At 42.5% G+C, this 14,044-nt stretch overlaps 1 protein-coding gene across 2 annotated transcripts; it reads right to left on the reverse strand.

Annotated features, from left to right (window-relative positions):
• Window positions 1-2,212: 2,212 nt before the first annotated feature.
• LOC311233218 (uncharacterized protein) lies at window positions 2,213-13,156 on the reverse strand. Of its 2 annotated transcripts, XM_084320153.1 has the most exons (6): window positions 12,757-13,156; window positions 12,247-12,342; window positions 10,727-11,027; window positions 10,479-10,588; window positions 7,488-7,527; window positions 2,213-7,366 (listed from the first exon to the last, which is right to left on the reverse strand). In XM_084320153.1, exons 1-6 carry the CDS (start codon window positions 13,020-13,022, stop codon window positions 2,810-2,812), a joined length of 5,370 nt encoding a protein of 1,789 aa, XP_084176279.1. In that variant the 5' UTR covers window positions 13,023-13,156; the 3' UTR covers window positions 2,213-2,809. The 2 variants fall into 2 exon arrangements, with proteins under 2 accessions (XP_084176279.1, XP_084176280.1); XM_084320154.1 differs by lacking the exon at window positions 12,247-12,342.
• Window positions 13,157-14,044: the final 888 nt, after the last annotated feature.

Genomic DNA, 14,044 nt, shown 5'->3' on the forward strand with positions numbered 1-14,044 from the left:
CCGCTGGTCTATTATTATGGTCATGCACCGTCCATAACTCCGTTGTGCATTATTATTACCCAACACCAGTCTGTGCGTACATTCCCAGGCTGAGAGAAAGGGTTGGACTTGGAATATTCCTCCTCCCCATTGTCTACACGGATTACAGTTACTTATGCTCAGAGATGGCTTTGTCCCCAAAGGATTTAGTCATCATCATATTAGGCTATATTATTTCATCATGACATCAAGATTTATACTACAGGAACACTTTGCCTAGTTGCAGGCTGATAAGACCTGCAAATATATTTAATCCCAACACATTTTGAATTGGTTGCATAAACCATTAAAATGTCAAGTATAGTTCACCATATGACCATTTGCTTTGGTGTTCACAAAGCAAAAATGACTCATATTTATCACATTGACTGTATATTTTATTTTAAATAACTTTCACCCATGCTAAACAAAGCAGATAGCTAACAATGAGTGGATGGCTGTTACGTTTATAGTGGGGTGTTTTACTGGACATTTTTATTAGATTTAAGATGAGGAATCCAAGAAACTATAAAATGTGCTTGGCTATGCAGGCCTATAGACAACAGGACCATTCTCAGTACAGATACCATTTTAACAGTGTATAGATTGGATTGGGAATTCTACAGTAAAGAATAAAATGTTATTGAATTTTTTGAGCAACACACTTCCATCTTAAATTGACTTCCTTCTGAATATGACAGAAAATATGACAAGAAAAAAAAGTCTATATAGCCAAGTAGACATATGCAACAGAGTAGCTTCAGTAATGTAGTTTTAGCTGCTCATCAATGATATAAAAAAAAAATATATATAAAAGTATAGAAATAGGAAGTTCCTTGAAAGCAACTAAATGTTTATTAAGATATAGTTGTACACAGAATTAAACAGGCACCAAGAAGCCAATACTCTAATGCAGGGGTAGGCAACCCTAGGCACGCGTGCCTGCATAGGCACGCAGGGGCATTTTCATTGGCACAGGGGGCAGCATAAAAGAAAATATATATATATATATACTTTTTTTTGCTTTGAAATATTATAGTGAAATATTTTGCACTGTTGTCGCATTTATCTTGTTGAAATCCTCCCACATGTTCTTTTTTGTAAGTCGAGTATATCAAGGAGGCTTTTCTCAGATGTTTTGTTTGAAGGCTTGCCAAACAAAGAGACAATCAAATCAAGGATGAAAGATATCCCCATGTCAGCTTGAAGTGTCGAGCGACGCATCAACGAAATGTCAGAAAATATCAGAGAACAGCAAACAGCTGGATTAAAAGATGCTCCGGTGTGCATCTTAAAGTGACCAACTACAGCCCCCAGATAACGGAGCTCAGTAAAGCAAAACTGTTTGTCTGCATTGCACCCCCGCCCCAACTCAGATTTAGGGTTGATACAACCATCATAATAATATTGTTAATAATAACAATAACAATAATGATGTAATAATGTAGAAATTATCATTAAAAAGACCTGATTATGAGGGAAAAAATTACAATGCATGGAATATTGTTGAGGCACACTAGTTACAACTATATTTCAAACAGGCACTCCATGTCAAAAAGGTTGCTGACCCCTGCTCTAATGAATGCTGCATGAAGAATAACATTAGTTCAAAACACATTGCCACATCATATCTACAGCCATCTGTGTTCCTGGTATTTTAGTGCCTATTTAATAAACATCTTGTTGCATTCAAGGAACTTCCTATTTCTATATCGTTTCATAATTTTAGAGCTACTTGGAACTCCCCACTGTATGTTTTTTTTAGGCCCATATTGACGAACGTAAGTAGATTTCTTGGGTCAGGAACCCAGTGACTCAGGATGACCGAGTGGTATACACCTTAAGACATGGCAAGAAAAACACATACAGTACATCTAACAAATAAGATGATTAACAAATATAAAACTGAGGTATGAACATTAGTGTGTGTATATACATTGTTTGGGACTTATATATACAGGTGCAGCTCAATAAATTTGAATATTGCGGAAAAGTCAATATATTTCGCTGTATTGATGCAGTAACTTGTGCAAAAGGAGCCCCAACCAAGTACTGAGTGAACATTTTGGGCTTTCATGAGCTGTAAGCCATAATCATCCAAATTAAAACAAATAAAGGCTTGAAATATTTCACTTGCTGTGTAATGAATCGCTTTAATTGAATTACTGAAATAAAATAGCGACTCTTCCTGGGGTTCACACAAAACAATAAATACAAACAAACATAATTAAAAATAAAAACAACAAACATACGAGACAATATAGATAAAATAATCAAACATAATTCACCCCTCCCACACACCGGAAGTGACCGTCAACAAATGACAGTTTGATATTATGAACTTACAAAAACGGGACCACCAAGTAAGAAATGGTGCAATGCAAGAGCGGCAAACAACAGTGTATGTCTCGACACCAAAACGGCTGAGAGCCATGACTGTAGAAGAAGCTTTGATACAATACAAACTATAGCAGAACATATTTTATGCAAAAAAAAAATAACGATAACTCAAGGTGTGACATCTAAAGAAACACTCCTACACAGAAAGTCAGATAGCGTTCCGCTGTCAATCATCTCAAACAGGATGTAAACTAACTGGTGCTGCCTTTAATCATAATTTTCACATAACATATTGCATAAACAATATTATATTATTGTCCCCCCACCCACATATCTTTTAGTCTCTTTTTTTTTTATCAATAACAACGAAAAATGTAATGCAGCCATTAAAGGTATAGTTTCCTTATGCTGAAAATATTAACTTTTTACTTTTCTGATAACTAACGTTGCATCACTGTAGATTACATTTTACAGACATCCTCTTCCTCTTCTTCTTCATCTCCTTCTTGGTGTGTTGCTTGGCCTCGCAGCTCTGAGACTCCTCAGTCAGTGTTACACTGTGAGCACTCTGTGTCTCCCCTGGTATTACATCAGTAGACTTCTTCTTCTTCTTCTTCTTCCCTTCTACAGCGTTTGACACAGGACTCTCAGGTGCCTCTGAAGAGTTTGTGGAATGCTCTGCCCTCGTCGTCTCGTTTCCCTCGTCCACGTTGCAATTTTTTTTTATTTGATCAGAACCTTTGTCATCACAACACGTTTCAGCAGTGCGGCCTGCACACTTATTCTCAGGATCAAAGAGTTTTCTCTTCTTCTTCTTCTTGTGTGAAACTGTGCCGCTGTGCATCAGAGTAGATCTTTCTGACCGAACCCCTTCATCCACCGCAGTGGCTGTGTTTTCTCGTACGAGAGGACAGGGGTGTTTACGTTTCTTTCTCAACACCACAGCCTCGTCGCTTTGAGACGGCTCAATGTCCACTGCACTTTCCTCTCTCATCACAGGGGTTTCAAACTCCTTATCCTCGTTCTTATGTTCCCTCTTTCTCTTCAGGGCAGCACCGCTGCCGGCTTCAGATACAGAACTCAGACACTCCTTGTTTGGTTCATCAGAATCCCTAGAAACGTTCACCACAGAATCTTCCAGAGTTGAAGACGTTTTCTTCTTTTTTCTTTTCTCCTTTCTCCTTTTCTTTTCTAAGGACATATCATTGTTAGACGCCATCGCACACTCCTCAACAACATCTCCCACCAGGTCAGGCCCATCTGTTTGTTTGCATTTCCGTCCATTCCCCTCTGGGACAAGTCGAGTTGGAATCGGAACACTCGTCTCCTGCAGAACCGCAGAATCTTCCGGAGTTGGAGACGTTTTCTTCTCTTTTCTTTTCTCCTTTCTCCTTTTCTTTTCTAAGGACATATCATTGTTAGACGCCATGGCACACTCCTCAACAACATCTCCCACCGGGTCAGGCCCATCTGTTTGTTTGCATTTCCGTCCATTCCCCTCTGGGACAAGTCGAGTTGGAATCAGAACACTCGTCTCCTGGTGTGTTTTTGAGTCTTTTTCCACCGTGTCGGCAACAAGGAAGGCCGTGTCTGGGTGGGTGGCAGGCGTTTTAATCCATTTATATTGTGCTATGGGGGACTCGGGTGTCGTCGTGGCATAATTTAACTTTGGGTTTATTTCAGTGTGTTGTGGAACTTTAGAAATATTTGTCTCCTCTTCTACAGAGATCTTTTTCTGCTGCTTCTTCTTCTCCTTCCCCGACAGTCCCAAGTTGTCCTTGAGAGTCATGTGACCTTCAGAACAGGCAGTTTCCACATTCTCCTCTTCTTGTCCAACTTTAGAATCGTCGTTAGAGGACGGCACTAGTTTCTTTTTGTGCTCTTTTCTTGTGTGCGTGTCTTTGGCCATAGTGTATTCAGATGCTTTCTGGTCCATCTCTGTGCTTCCTAAACACAGGCCTAGCCCAGGCCTCGGAGTTGGGTTAGAGCTAGCCGATCTCTCTACCCGTCCTGTGAACTCCACCGACTGCAACTCCAAATTCAAACACAATGATTTATCTTTTTCATGCTCTTGTATGATCTTGCATCCCTTTTCTTTTCTCTTCTTCTTCGCCTGTGTCTCAACTTCATCGTTCGGAGGTGTCTTAACCGCATCACAGGATAACCGAAGAGCATCCTGAACCGTTTCAATGACAGTTTTCCTCTTTTTGTTCCTCTTCTTCCCGCCCTCGTTGGACACCGGACTTTCTGGGACTACTGAAACCAGCTGCGTCCTCACATTCAGCCGTTCCAAGTTAACGTCATCTTCCAGCGTCGAGTTTTTCAACTGCGACTCTAATGTTCTCTGGGCTATCGCATCCGTTTCTACGGACGGGCCTAAGTCAGAGTCCAGAGGTGAAGCTGAGCTACTAGATTCCTTCGCCACTGTTGCACCGTCTATCAGTTCAGACGCTGAACTCAAATCATGCAAATTGTCTTTTTCCACAACGTCCATCATGATAACATGAACAGCAGATTTATCCTTTTTATTCTTCTTCTTCTTCTTCTCTTTTGGTTGGTAATCATTTATCTGACTTGTGACATCATCTTGGAATACCTCTATGCTCTCTGGATCATCTGAAGACAATAAGTCCCTCCTCTTTTCTTCTCTGGGTTCCATTGTATCACTAGACAGGGGTGCAGAAGGTTCTAGTCTGTCCTCCGTCTGCCCAGGAGTCCCATGATCTACCTTACTGACCTCTATATCCACAGCGGAACCAGCTGCATCCTGAGCTTCCGAACATTCCTGGTCTGAGGGCACCTCTACTCCTACATCTCCTCTCCCTCTTTTCTTCCTCTTTTCATAGTTTCTCTCTTTCACTTCCTTGTGTGCCCCACTCTCTCTCCCAAGGTCTGTATAACCTGCAGAGGGTTGGTGTGTTTCTCCGTGAGCTAGCGGTCTTGTGTGGTCAAGGTTTACATGACAGACTTCAAGTTGTGGCTCGGTCACACTGGGGCTAGTGACCCTGTCCTGTTGTGTGCAATGAACTGGGCTTCCTTGCAGTCTGGTCGTCTCACCGGTGGTTAAAGATACAATATTTCCAATAGACAGGTGCTCCTCTTCTGCTTGCTGATGCAAAGGATTCTTCCTGTGTTTGCGGGTACTGGCGATCCTTTGATCCGTCTTTCGTGATTCCACATATTGTGCTATGGGGGACTCCGGTGTCGTCGTGGCATAATTTAACTTTGGGTTTATTTCAGTGTGTTGTGGAACTTTAGAAATATTTGTCTCCTCTTCTACAGAGATCTTTTTCTGCTTCTTCTTCTTCTTCTTCTTCTCCTTCCCCGACAGTCCCAAGTTGTCCTTGAGAGTCATGTGACCTTCAGAACAGGCAGTTTCCACATTCTCCTCTTCTTGTCCAACTTTGGAATCGTCGTTAGAGGACGGCACTCGTTTCTTTGTGTGCTCTTTTCTTGTGTGCGTGTCTTTGGCCATAGTGTATTCAGATGCTTTCGGGTCCATCTCTGTGCTTCCTAAACACAGGCCTAGCCCAGGCCTCGGAGTTGGGTTAGAGCTAGCCGATCTCTCTACCCGTCCTGTGAACTCCACCGACTGCAACTCCAAATTCAAACACAATGATTTATCTTTTTCATGCTCTTGTATGATCTTGCATCCCTTTTCTTTTCTCTTCTTCTTCGCCTGTGTCTCAACTTCATCGTTCGGAGGTGTCTTAACCGCATCACAGGATAACCGAAGAGGGTATCCTATAGGGTTGTGCGTGTCTTTGGCCATAGAGGATTCAGATGCTTTCGGGTCCATCTCTGTGCTTCCTAAACACGGGTGCTCCTCTTCTCCTTGCTGATGCGAGGGCTTCTTCCGGGGTTTGCGGGGACTGGCGATCCTTTGCTCCATCTTTCCTGATTCTGGGCACATCTGTACTCCAATTAATTTGCATGACCTCCAACACATTGGCTGTGTCCTCCGTACAGTTAATTTGCATGCCCTCCTAAACATTGGCCGCGTCCTCTGTACAGTTAATTGGCATGCCCTCTTTTTTCTTTTCTTTTCTAAGGACATATCATTGTTAGACGCCATGGCAGACCCCTCAACACCTCCCACCGGGTCAGGCCTGTCTGTTTTTTTGCATTTCTGTCTATTCCCCTCGGGGACAAGTCGAGTTGGATTCAGAACACTCGTCTGCTGGTGTGTTTTTGAGTCTTTTTCCACCGTGTCGGCAACAAGGAAGGCTCCACTGGCGCTCTTCTCCTTTTTCTGTACAGACACCGAATAATCACTTTGAGCAGCCGTGTCTTCCGAGAGCTGGGTGGCAGGCGTTTGAATCAATTTCTGTTGTTTCTTTTTCCTGGTCATCTGTTCCTCATATTGTGCTATGGGGGACTCGCGTGTCGTTGTCGCGGCATCATTTAACTTTGGGTTTATTTCAGTGTGTTGTGGAACTTTAGAAATAATTGTGTCCTCTTCTACAGATATCTTTTTCGGCTTCTCCTTCCCCGACAGTCCCAAGTTGTCCTCCGACAGCTGGGTGGCAGGCGTTTTAATCCATTTCTTCTCTATGGGGGACTTGTGTGTCGTTGTCATGGCATCCTTTACCTTTGGGTTTATTTCAGTGTGTTGTGGAACTTTAGAAATAATTGTGTCCTCTTCTACAGTTAATTTGCATGTCCTCCAAAACATTGGCCGTGTCCTCTCTTGTGTCTTCTGTGGTGTCCTCGGGGGCGGAGCATTGGTGGAGTCTTTGTCCTTTGCCGTCAGTGAGGTGTTACAGGTGGATTGCTTGTCCTTTGCCGTCAGTGAGGTGTTGCAGGTGGATTGCTTGTCCTTTGCCGTCAGTGAGGTGTTACAGGTGGATTGCTTGTCCTTTGCCGTCAGTGAGGTGTTACAGCTGGATTGCTTGTCCTTTAGCTTCAGTGAGGTGTTACACGTGGATTGCTTGTCCTTTGGCGTCAGTGAGGTATACCAGGTTTGAAAACGCTTCTGCTTTGATGGTCGGGCAAAACAATTGTTTTTCTGTAAGATAACAAGATTTGCTTAACACCAGCATGAGTAAAGACCAAATTCAGATTCAAATTAGAAGCTCTATTTGTTAGCAAAATAAGTCACTGCAAGTCTGTAATGAAACCCCTCTTACCACAATCTCCATGCCATCATTTGCCCATCTTTCCTCCGTTCTGAAAAAACACATATACACAACTATTTTAGTATTCAAAAGACTTAAAAATATATATATTTAAACCAGCAAGGTTTCATCTGTCCTGCTACAGAGTTCCCACAGACATTGTAAAATGAAATTCAAGGACTTTCAAGTACTTTTCCCAAGGACCACATTTCACAAGTCGGGTACGATATTTATGGCTTAAAACCAATTTACGACAATTAGTTACACTTTAAATAACAAATGTATTTCTTGATTCAGAAATGTTTTATCATGGATGAACAACACTTTCAATGCGAATGGTTGATTTGAATTTCAAGGACTTTTTAAGCAACTTGTTAACACTTTAACTGCCGGGAAACGCTTTACAGCGTCATTCCCGGCCATGCTCAAGTTGCCGAAGGACGCTTTACAGCGTCTTTAATATCAATATTTAAAAAATCTGTGATCGGATTCATATTTCCCCTCCGCTGGCCTGAGATCCACCAGGAGGACCCACTGAGCTCTCTGGCGGTTCAGGAGCGCCATCTGGTGGCCGATCGGCACAATCGCCAAACAGGAAGTGCTATGGAGGTTGTGCTGGTCGGCCATATTACTTCCGGGCACTCGGTACATGTCCCGGGACTCTGGCTCGTCACAATATAATAGCGATCCATTGCCAATAACTCGATAAACAACATGATTTGGACGTATATAGTATTATACAAGCTGGAAATGGTTCATCAGGATAAACATCCCATAATCGAAAACGGTCTACACCACGCTGATCGTCCAACGGCGCGAGGAAGATCCTGTGAGATTCAGCGTTATTCTTGAACGTGTTCCATATAAACTGTTATGATGAACATATGACCCACACTAGATGAATGATATAACGCTGCCCACGGAATTATAAACGATCCCCCGCCCATCCGGTCATCATCAGATCATACGTAGATCATTCTAGAAGTACGTCCAATTGAAATTTTTTATATCGCCCCGATTGCCATCAAACTGTATTTCATCATCAATATAATGCATTTGGGGCTATAGATCACGTTCTGGAGAAAACTGCAGAAAGAGATGAAAACATACTTATACATTAGACCATACTTTACTATGAATATGTGAATGAAAAAGTTTAACGTTGCTACACAATGAACAATACATATAGGACTTTGAATGGGCCCTAATAATGGCAATGTAGCAATAGAATTTAAAAAGTTATAGCCATTCAAAGAAGGGGTACTTATCCATAGACAAATAGAGCTGGCAACCCATGGTATAGCATGAATTTAACCTCCGGCACCCATAGTGTTAAAAAATGGGCTGTTTAAGGAATTCCAGGCCTTGACTTTTTTTGGTAAAAAAAATCAAGCACTTTAAGCACTTCAAGGACCTTGTGTGAACCCTGCTGCTAGCCTATTGCTATTGACACAGATGTAGTTTGAAAATTATCTGAGGAGTAGCCTTTGAGTGGAGGAAAGCGAAGCACAAAGCAACTCAAAAGCAGCCAGCTTAAAGGGGAACTCCAACATTTTGGGAAATTAGCTTATTTAACATCTTCCCTGGAGTTAGACAAGAAGATACATACCTTTTTTGTCTCTGTGCGTGCATTTTAGCTTTGGGAATAGACGCTCCGTTAGCATAGCTTAGCTTCATCACTGGAAGTGAGGCAGGACCAGTGGTGCAGTGGCAAATTGACAGTAGGTCAAACGCTCCACGCACGTGCGCGCGCGCGCGCATGCACAGTTTTTTTTGGCTGCTCTCGTCCTGCAGCTGGATACTATTGCCTCATGCGCTGTGAGGCAATAGTATCCAGCTGCAGGACGAGAGCAGCCAAAAAAAACTGTGCATGCGCGCGCACGCGCGTGGAGCGTTTGACCTACTGTCAATTTGCCACTGCAAATTGCCGTCAGCGCGCGGCCCAGAGAGCGCCGCTGGCTCTGCGGCTCTGCAGCTGCATGCTTCTCCGGGAGTCCGGTTGGATAATGCCATGTAAAAAGCGATTGCGCGTACTTCAGCCTCAGTGACCGAGGTATAACGCCGTTATACCGAGTTATACCAGCACTGCACCACTGGGCAGGACAGTAGCCTTACAGTGTATTGCAAGGTCTGACATTGACCACATTTGATATGCATGACCTTGGTGGGCTCTAGGTCAACTCCTGAAAAGGGGGTCAATGTCAGACCTTGCAATCAAAAGTTAGGGGGCACACTGAAATTATGGCAAGGGTTATTAGCCCCCTAACTTTTGATTGCAAAGTCTGACATTGACCCCCTTTTCAGGAGTTGACCTAGAGCCCACCAAGGTCATGCATATCAAGTTTGGTCAATGTCAGACCTTGCAATACACTGTAAGGCACTGTAAGGCTACTGTCCTGCCTCACTTCCAGTGATGAAGCTAAGCTATGCTAACGGAGCGTCTATTCCCAAAGCTAAAATGCACGCACAGAGACAAAAAAGGTATGTATCTTCTTGTCTAACTCCAGGGAAGATGTTAAATAAGCTAATTTCCCAAAATGTTGGAGTTCCCCTTTAAGGCTGAGACGATATGCCATTTGGAAGAAACGATAAACCGGGACAAAATTATCAATACATATCTATATCTTTATTAGTATTTTTTTTTTTATATATATATATTTTATTTAAACAACAAATGTATGTTTATTTTGCAGCAATCAATCACCATGCAATCAATCACCATGCAGAACCTATTGTTATGCAAAGTAGCCAGGTGGGTACTTGGCGAGTTGGCGCATGAGTTGAGTGCAGCGCATTCTTGCGTGCATGTGCTCCTGCTCACAGACCTGGTTGAACGGCGTGCAACCCCGTCCCATGACCAACACACCACTGTCTGTACTTGTGCAATGACAATACATTTGATCTAATCTATGTAGCACTCTGACAAGCACAAAGGAATTACATCAGATGATGTTCATTTTTATTGGTAAATTCAAACGTAAACAGCAATATTCCTCAACTCACTCCGACAATGGATATAATGCCTCCTTCTCATCGTCGATATAACTCTGTGGTATCTCGGTGGCCTCGTTCAGTTCTTTCACACATTTGAAGAAGCCTCCAGTCGCTGAACTCTGTTGAAAATGAAGAGTTATTTAGCGACAATGAATAACGTTTTGGAAGAATGATAGAAAAGTATTTTGAACTGGCCTCAATTCTGAAAAACAGAATGCATTTTTAAATCAAGGTAAGGAGAAGAGGGACAAGCTCACCTCAAGGATTGCATTCTGGTGGAGTCCTAAATTGCCACCGCAATTCCTTCCAATGAAAGGGAAAAAATACTTTCTCAGCCTGCGATTCTGATATTTCCGCCCCTTGCCGTGCGTGGAAGAGGCTGCTGCAGAGGCAGACGAGGAGACGGACCCCCTTTGAGAGACGTCGTCCTCGGGTTCTTCTGGTTCTCTGGCGAGTGGGGGCTCCGGCGTCGACCTCGAGGGCCGTCGTCTCTTGTGGGATCTGACCACCTCCGGCACGGTGTCTCTCTGAGTTATGAACAAGCTGTCCCCTGAGTCGCTGCGGGGGAACAATGACACATTTAGAAAGGAATATGGGAACGTGACATATGCTAGCTCCTGATGTACTGATGCACGTAACAAATATTAAAAAACAACAGTGCATTATATTAAATAAACGGTATGGACAAAGAATCAGAACCAAACAAATGTAGGTTATTTGGGATTTTTGTCACATAACTATTTAACTATGTCATGTGATTGCATTTGCAGGTGATTCAGTTGCTATGCTAAAAATTATGTAGCTCAGTTTGAGGAAAATCCATAATGCAGACAGTGCTGGGGTAATAAACATTGCCCTTTAGAAATGATTGAGTGAATATTGCAACATCGGCACAACAAGCAAGGTAGTATATAATGACAAAGCCAACAAAGTAATATTCAAGTTTTTACACTGAGTCACAAGCCAGCATTTGCTTTCTGGCTTATGGTATTTTCTCCCAACCTCATACTATGCATTTGAACACAGAATAGGTTGGGCATACACCAGCACAACACAATCCAAGCTGTTCCTCATACTAGCCCTGGATAGTTACCCACACAAACCAATGCAAAGTCAGTCGTGTCAAGCTCTGAAATGTACCGAACAGAGTGCACACAAAGTAGATTTCAGTGATCAGCTTGTAGACAGAAGCTTGACACAACTGATTTTGCATTGGTTTGTGGCTACTGTAAGTTACTGTAACTTCTTCAGCTAGCACGAGGAACAGCATGGATTAACTGTCGCAGTCAAACTATATACTATGAATTGAAAATGTAAACAAGACGAAAGTCTTTCTCTGGTCTGCATCTGCATCCTCTGTACCCATTCTGCAATCTGTTAATAAAGTTTTCATTCATTCTCTCCTATAATCAAATAGCAACCGTTGGTTCTTCTACTGCCATGTACAAAACAATGATTGCTGTTACAGGTATTGATTGATTGACAACTTTATTAACAGAGTGCAGAATGGGTACAATACAGTACGGCTCAATACACACAATTGTTAAGGGGATAGATACAGACCAGAGAAAGACTTTCGTCTTGTTTACATCAGGGTCCCCCATTTTCAATTCATCATAAGCCATGTGTTATAAGATTATGGTCTGTTCCTTTAAGAGGGAGGCACCCACGCATACAGGTCTGAATGAATGAATGAATGAAAACTTTATTTAACAGATTGCAGAATGGGTACAATACAGTACGGCTCAATACATACAATTGTTAAGGGGATGCAGACCTGAGAAAGACGTGTGTCTTGTTTCCATCAGGGTCCCCCATTTTCAATTCATATAGAGTCGCTACGCAAGGAGCGAATATGTGATGATGAGACAGACTGTACACAGGAAGAACAGAAGCAGGTAGCTTGTTGTGAGATATGTAACGTTAGTCAACAGCATGATATGAAGAATACAATGGAAATAAATGCACAGTCCTGAAGATAACTGTTTCCAGTGGTTTATTGTCACCACCACACATCAAGAGGGATTTACCCCGAAGTCCGGACAGTACGTTAAAACAGTACGTGACTGTACATGACCACTTCGGCCCTAGAGTGAAGATAACACTCTCCTGTACTCTTACTAAGGTTCGAGTTAACACAGAAAAAGGTAACACATGCTTGTAGAAAGAGAACTATGCAAACATTCCATGCAAGGCCTATATATTCAAACTAGGCGATATTAATGATCAATTGTGACAAAAACTGAAGCATCGCATTCACAACACATCGCGAATGCTTTCTTCTTACCTCCCCGAGTCTGCGGTCTGTTTATTATTATTCTGCTCCAGAAGAGAAGCCTCGAAATATCTCGCTATTGTAGCGACGACACCAGGAGGGGGAGACCCCAGAACCAGAGAGCAACGGTTGATTTCGTACGATGCAACTTCATTATTATTGACACCACTTGACTTATTAGTCCTAGGTGTAGTGGCATTTAAAAACCCGTCCATGTTCGTGTCGTTTATCCCACGAGGAGTAGAAACACTGGCGGACTCAGGCAGGACGGACATCATAACAGACTCGACAGGTCTCCTCCCCAAAGCCTGAATATCTTCTAAATAAATACATCTCAAAAATTCTCCTTCAGATATAAATGGAAAGCGCGTGATTCGGTCATTATTAATAACCTAATGCAAATAGCAGCGCGTGTCCGCGAAATGGAAAGCAATTAATCAAAACCAGAGAACGATATAAACATTGGTTTGGTTTATGACAACAAAACACATGTGACTACACCATCAACCAGGAAGTAGGCTTAAGTTTGGCTGGCCAATGGGAGCTCAACCAGGAAGTAATTGATCACGTGTTAAGTTTGGCTGGCCAATGGGAGCTCTTTGGCCAAAGTTCCGTTCCGTAGCAGCAGCACTGCTTGTTGATCAGACAGCTGACTTTGATACTCTAGTTTTAGTACAAACATACAGTATGGCAGGCATCAGCGCTACTGAAAAGTTCCAGTTGCATGTCCCGCATTTAGAAGAACTGTCTAAAGGTAAGATCGTTTATGTTTGATGAAAAAACTACATATTTCCGGATAGGTTTTCGCCTGACAAGTTGTGCCCAATATATCTCATATGATGAATTTAAAATGGGGGACCCTGATGTAAACAAGACGAAAGTCTTTCTCTGGTCTGCATCCCCTTAACAATTGTGTGTATTGAGCCGTACTGTATTGTACCCATTCTGCAATCTGTTAATACAATTTTCAATCAATCAATCAATCAAGCCCATGCAGCTCACCCCTTTTACTCATGACAGTTGTGAGATGCAGTCTTTTATTCGTTTATTACAGTATTGCAAACAGGATTGAAGAACAACTTTGCTGAAGCTCAAGTCACCGTTGTTGAGTGTCCTGATCTCACTCAAGAGCCGTTCTGTTTTCCTGTCAAAGGTAACGCCGTAGCCTTAGGATATTATTATTATCTGCATCATTGTATGGTCCTGCCGTGCTCTATGCAACAGCGTAGCTTTTTCCCATGCACTTACAACGATTACTTGTATGACACTTGCACTTATCTTCTCTTGATAGGCTTGTGCG

The sequence above is a fragment of the Notolepis coatsorum genome, assembly GCF_963971535.1.
Source record: "Notolepis coatsorum genome assembly, chromosome: 8".
Taxonomy (NCBI): Eukaryota; Metazoa; Chordata; class Actinopteri; order Aulopiformes; family Paralepididae; genus Notolepis; species Notolepis coatsorum.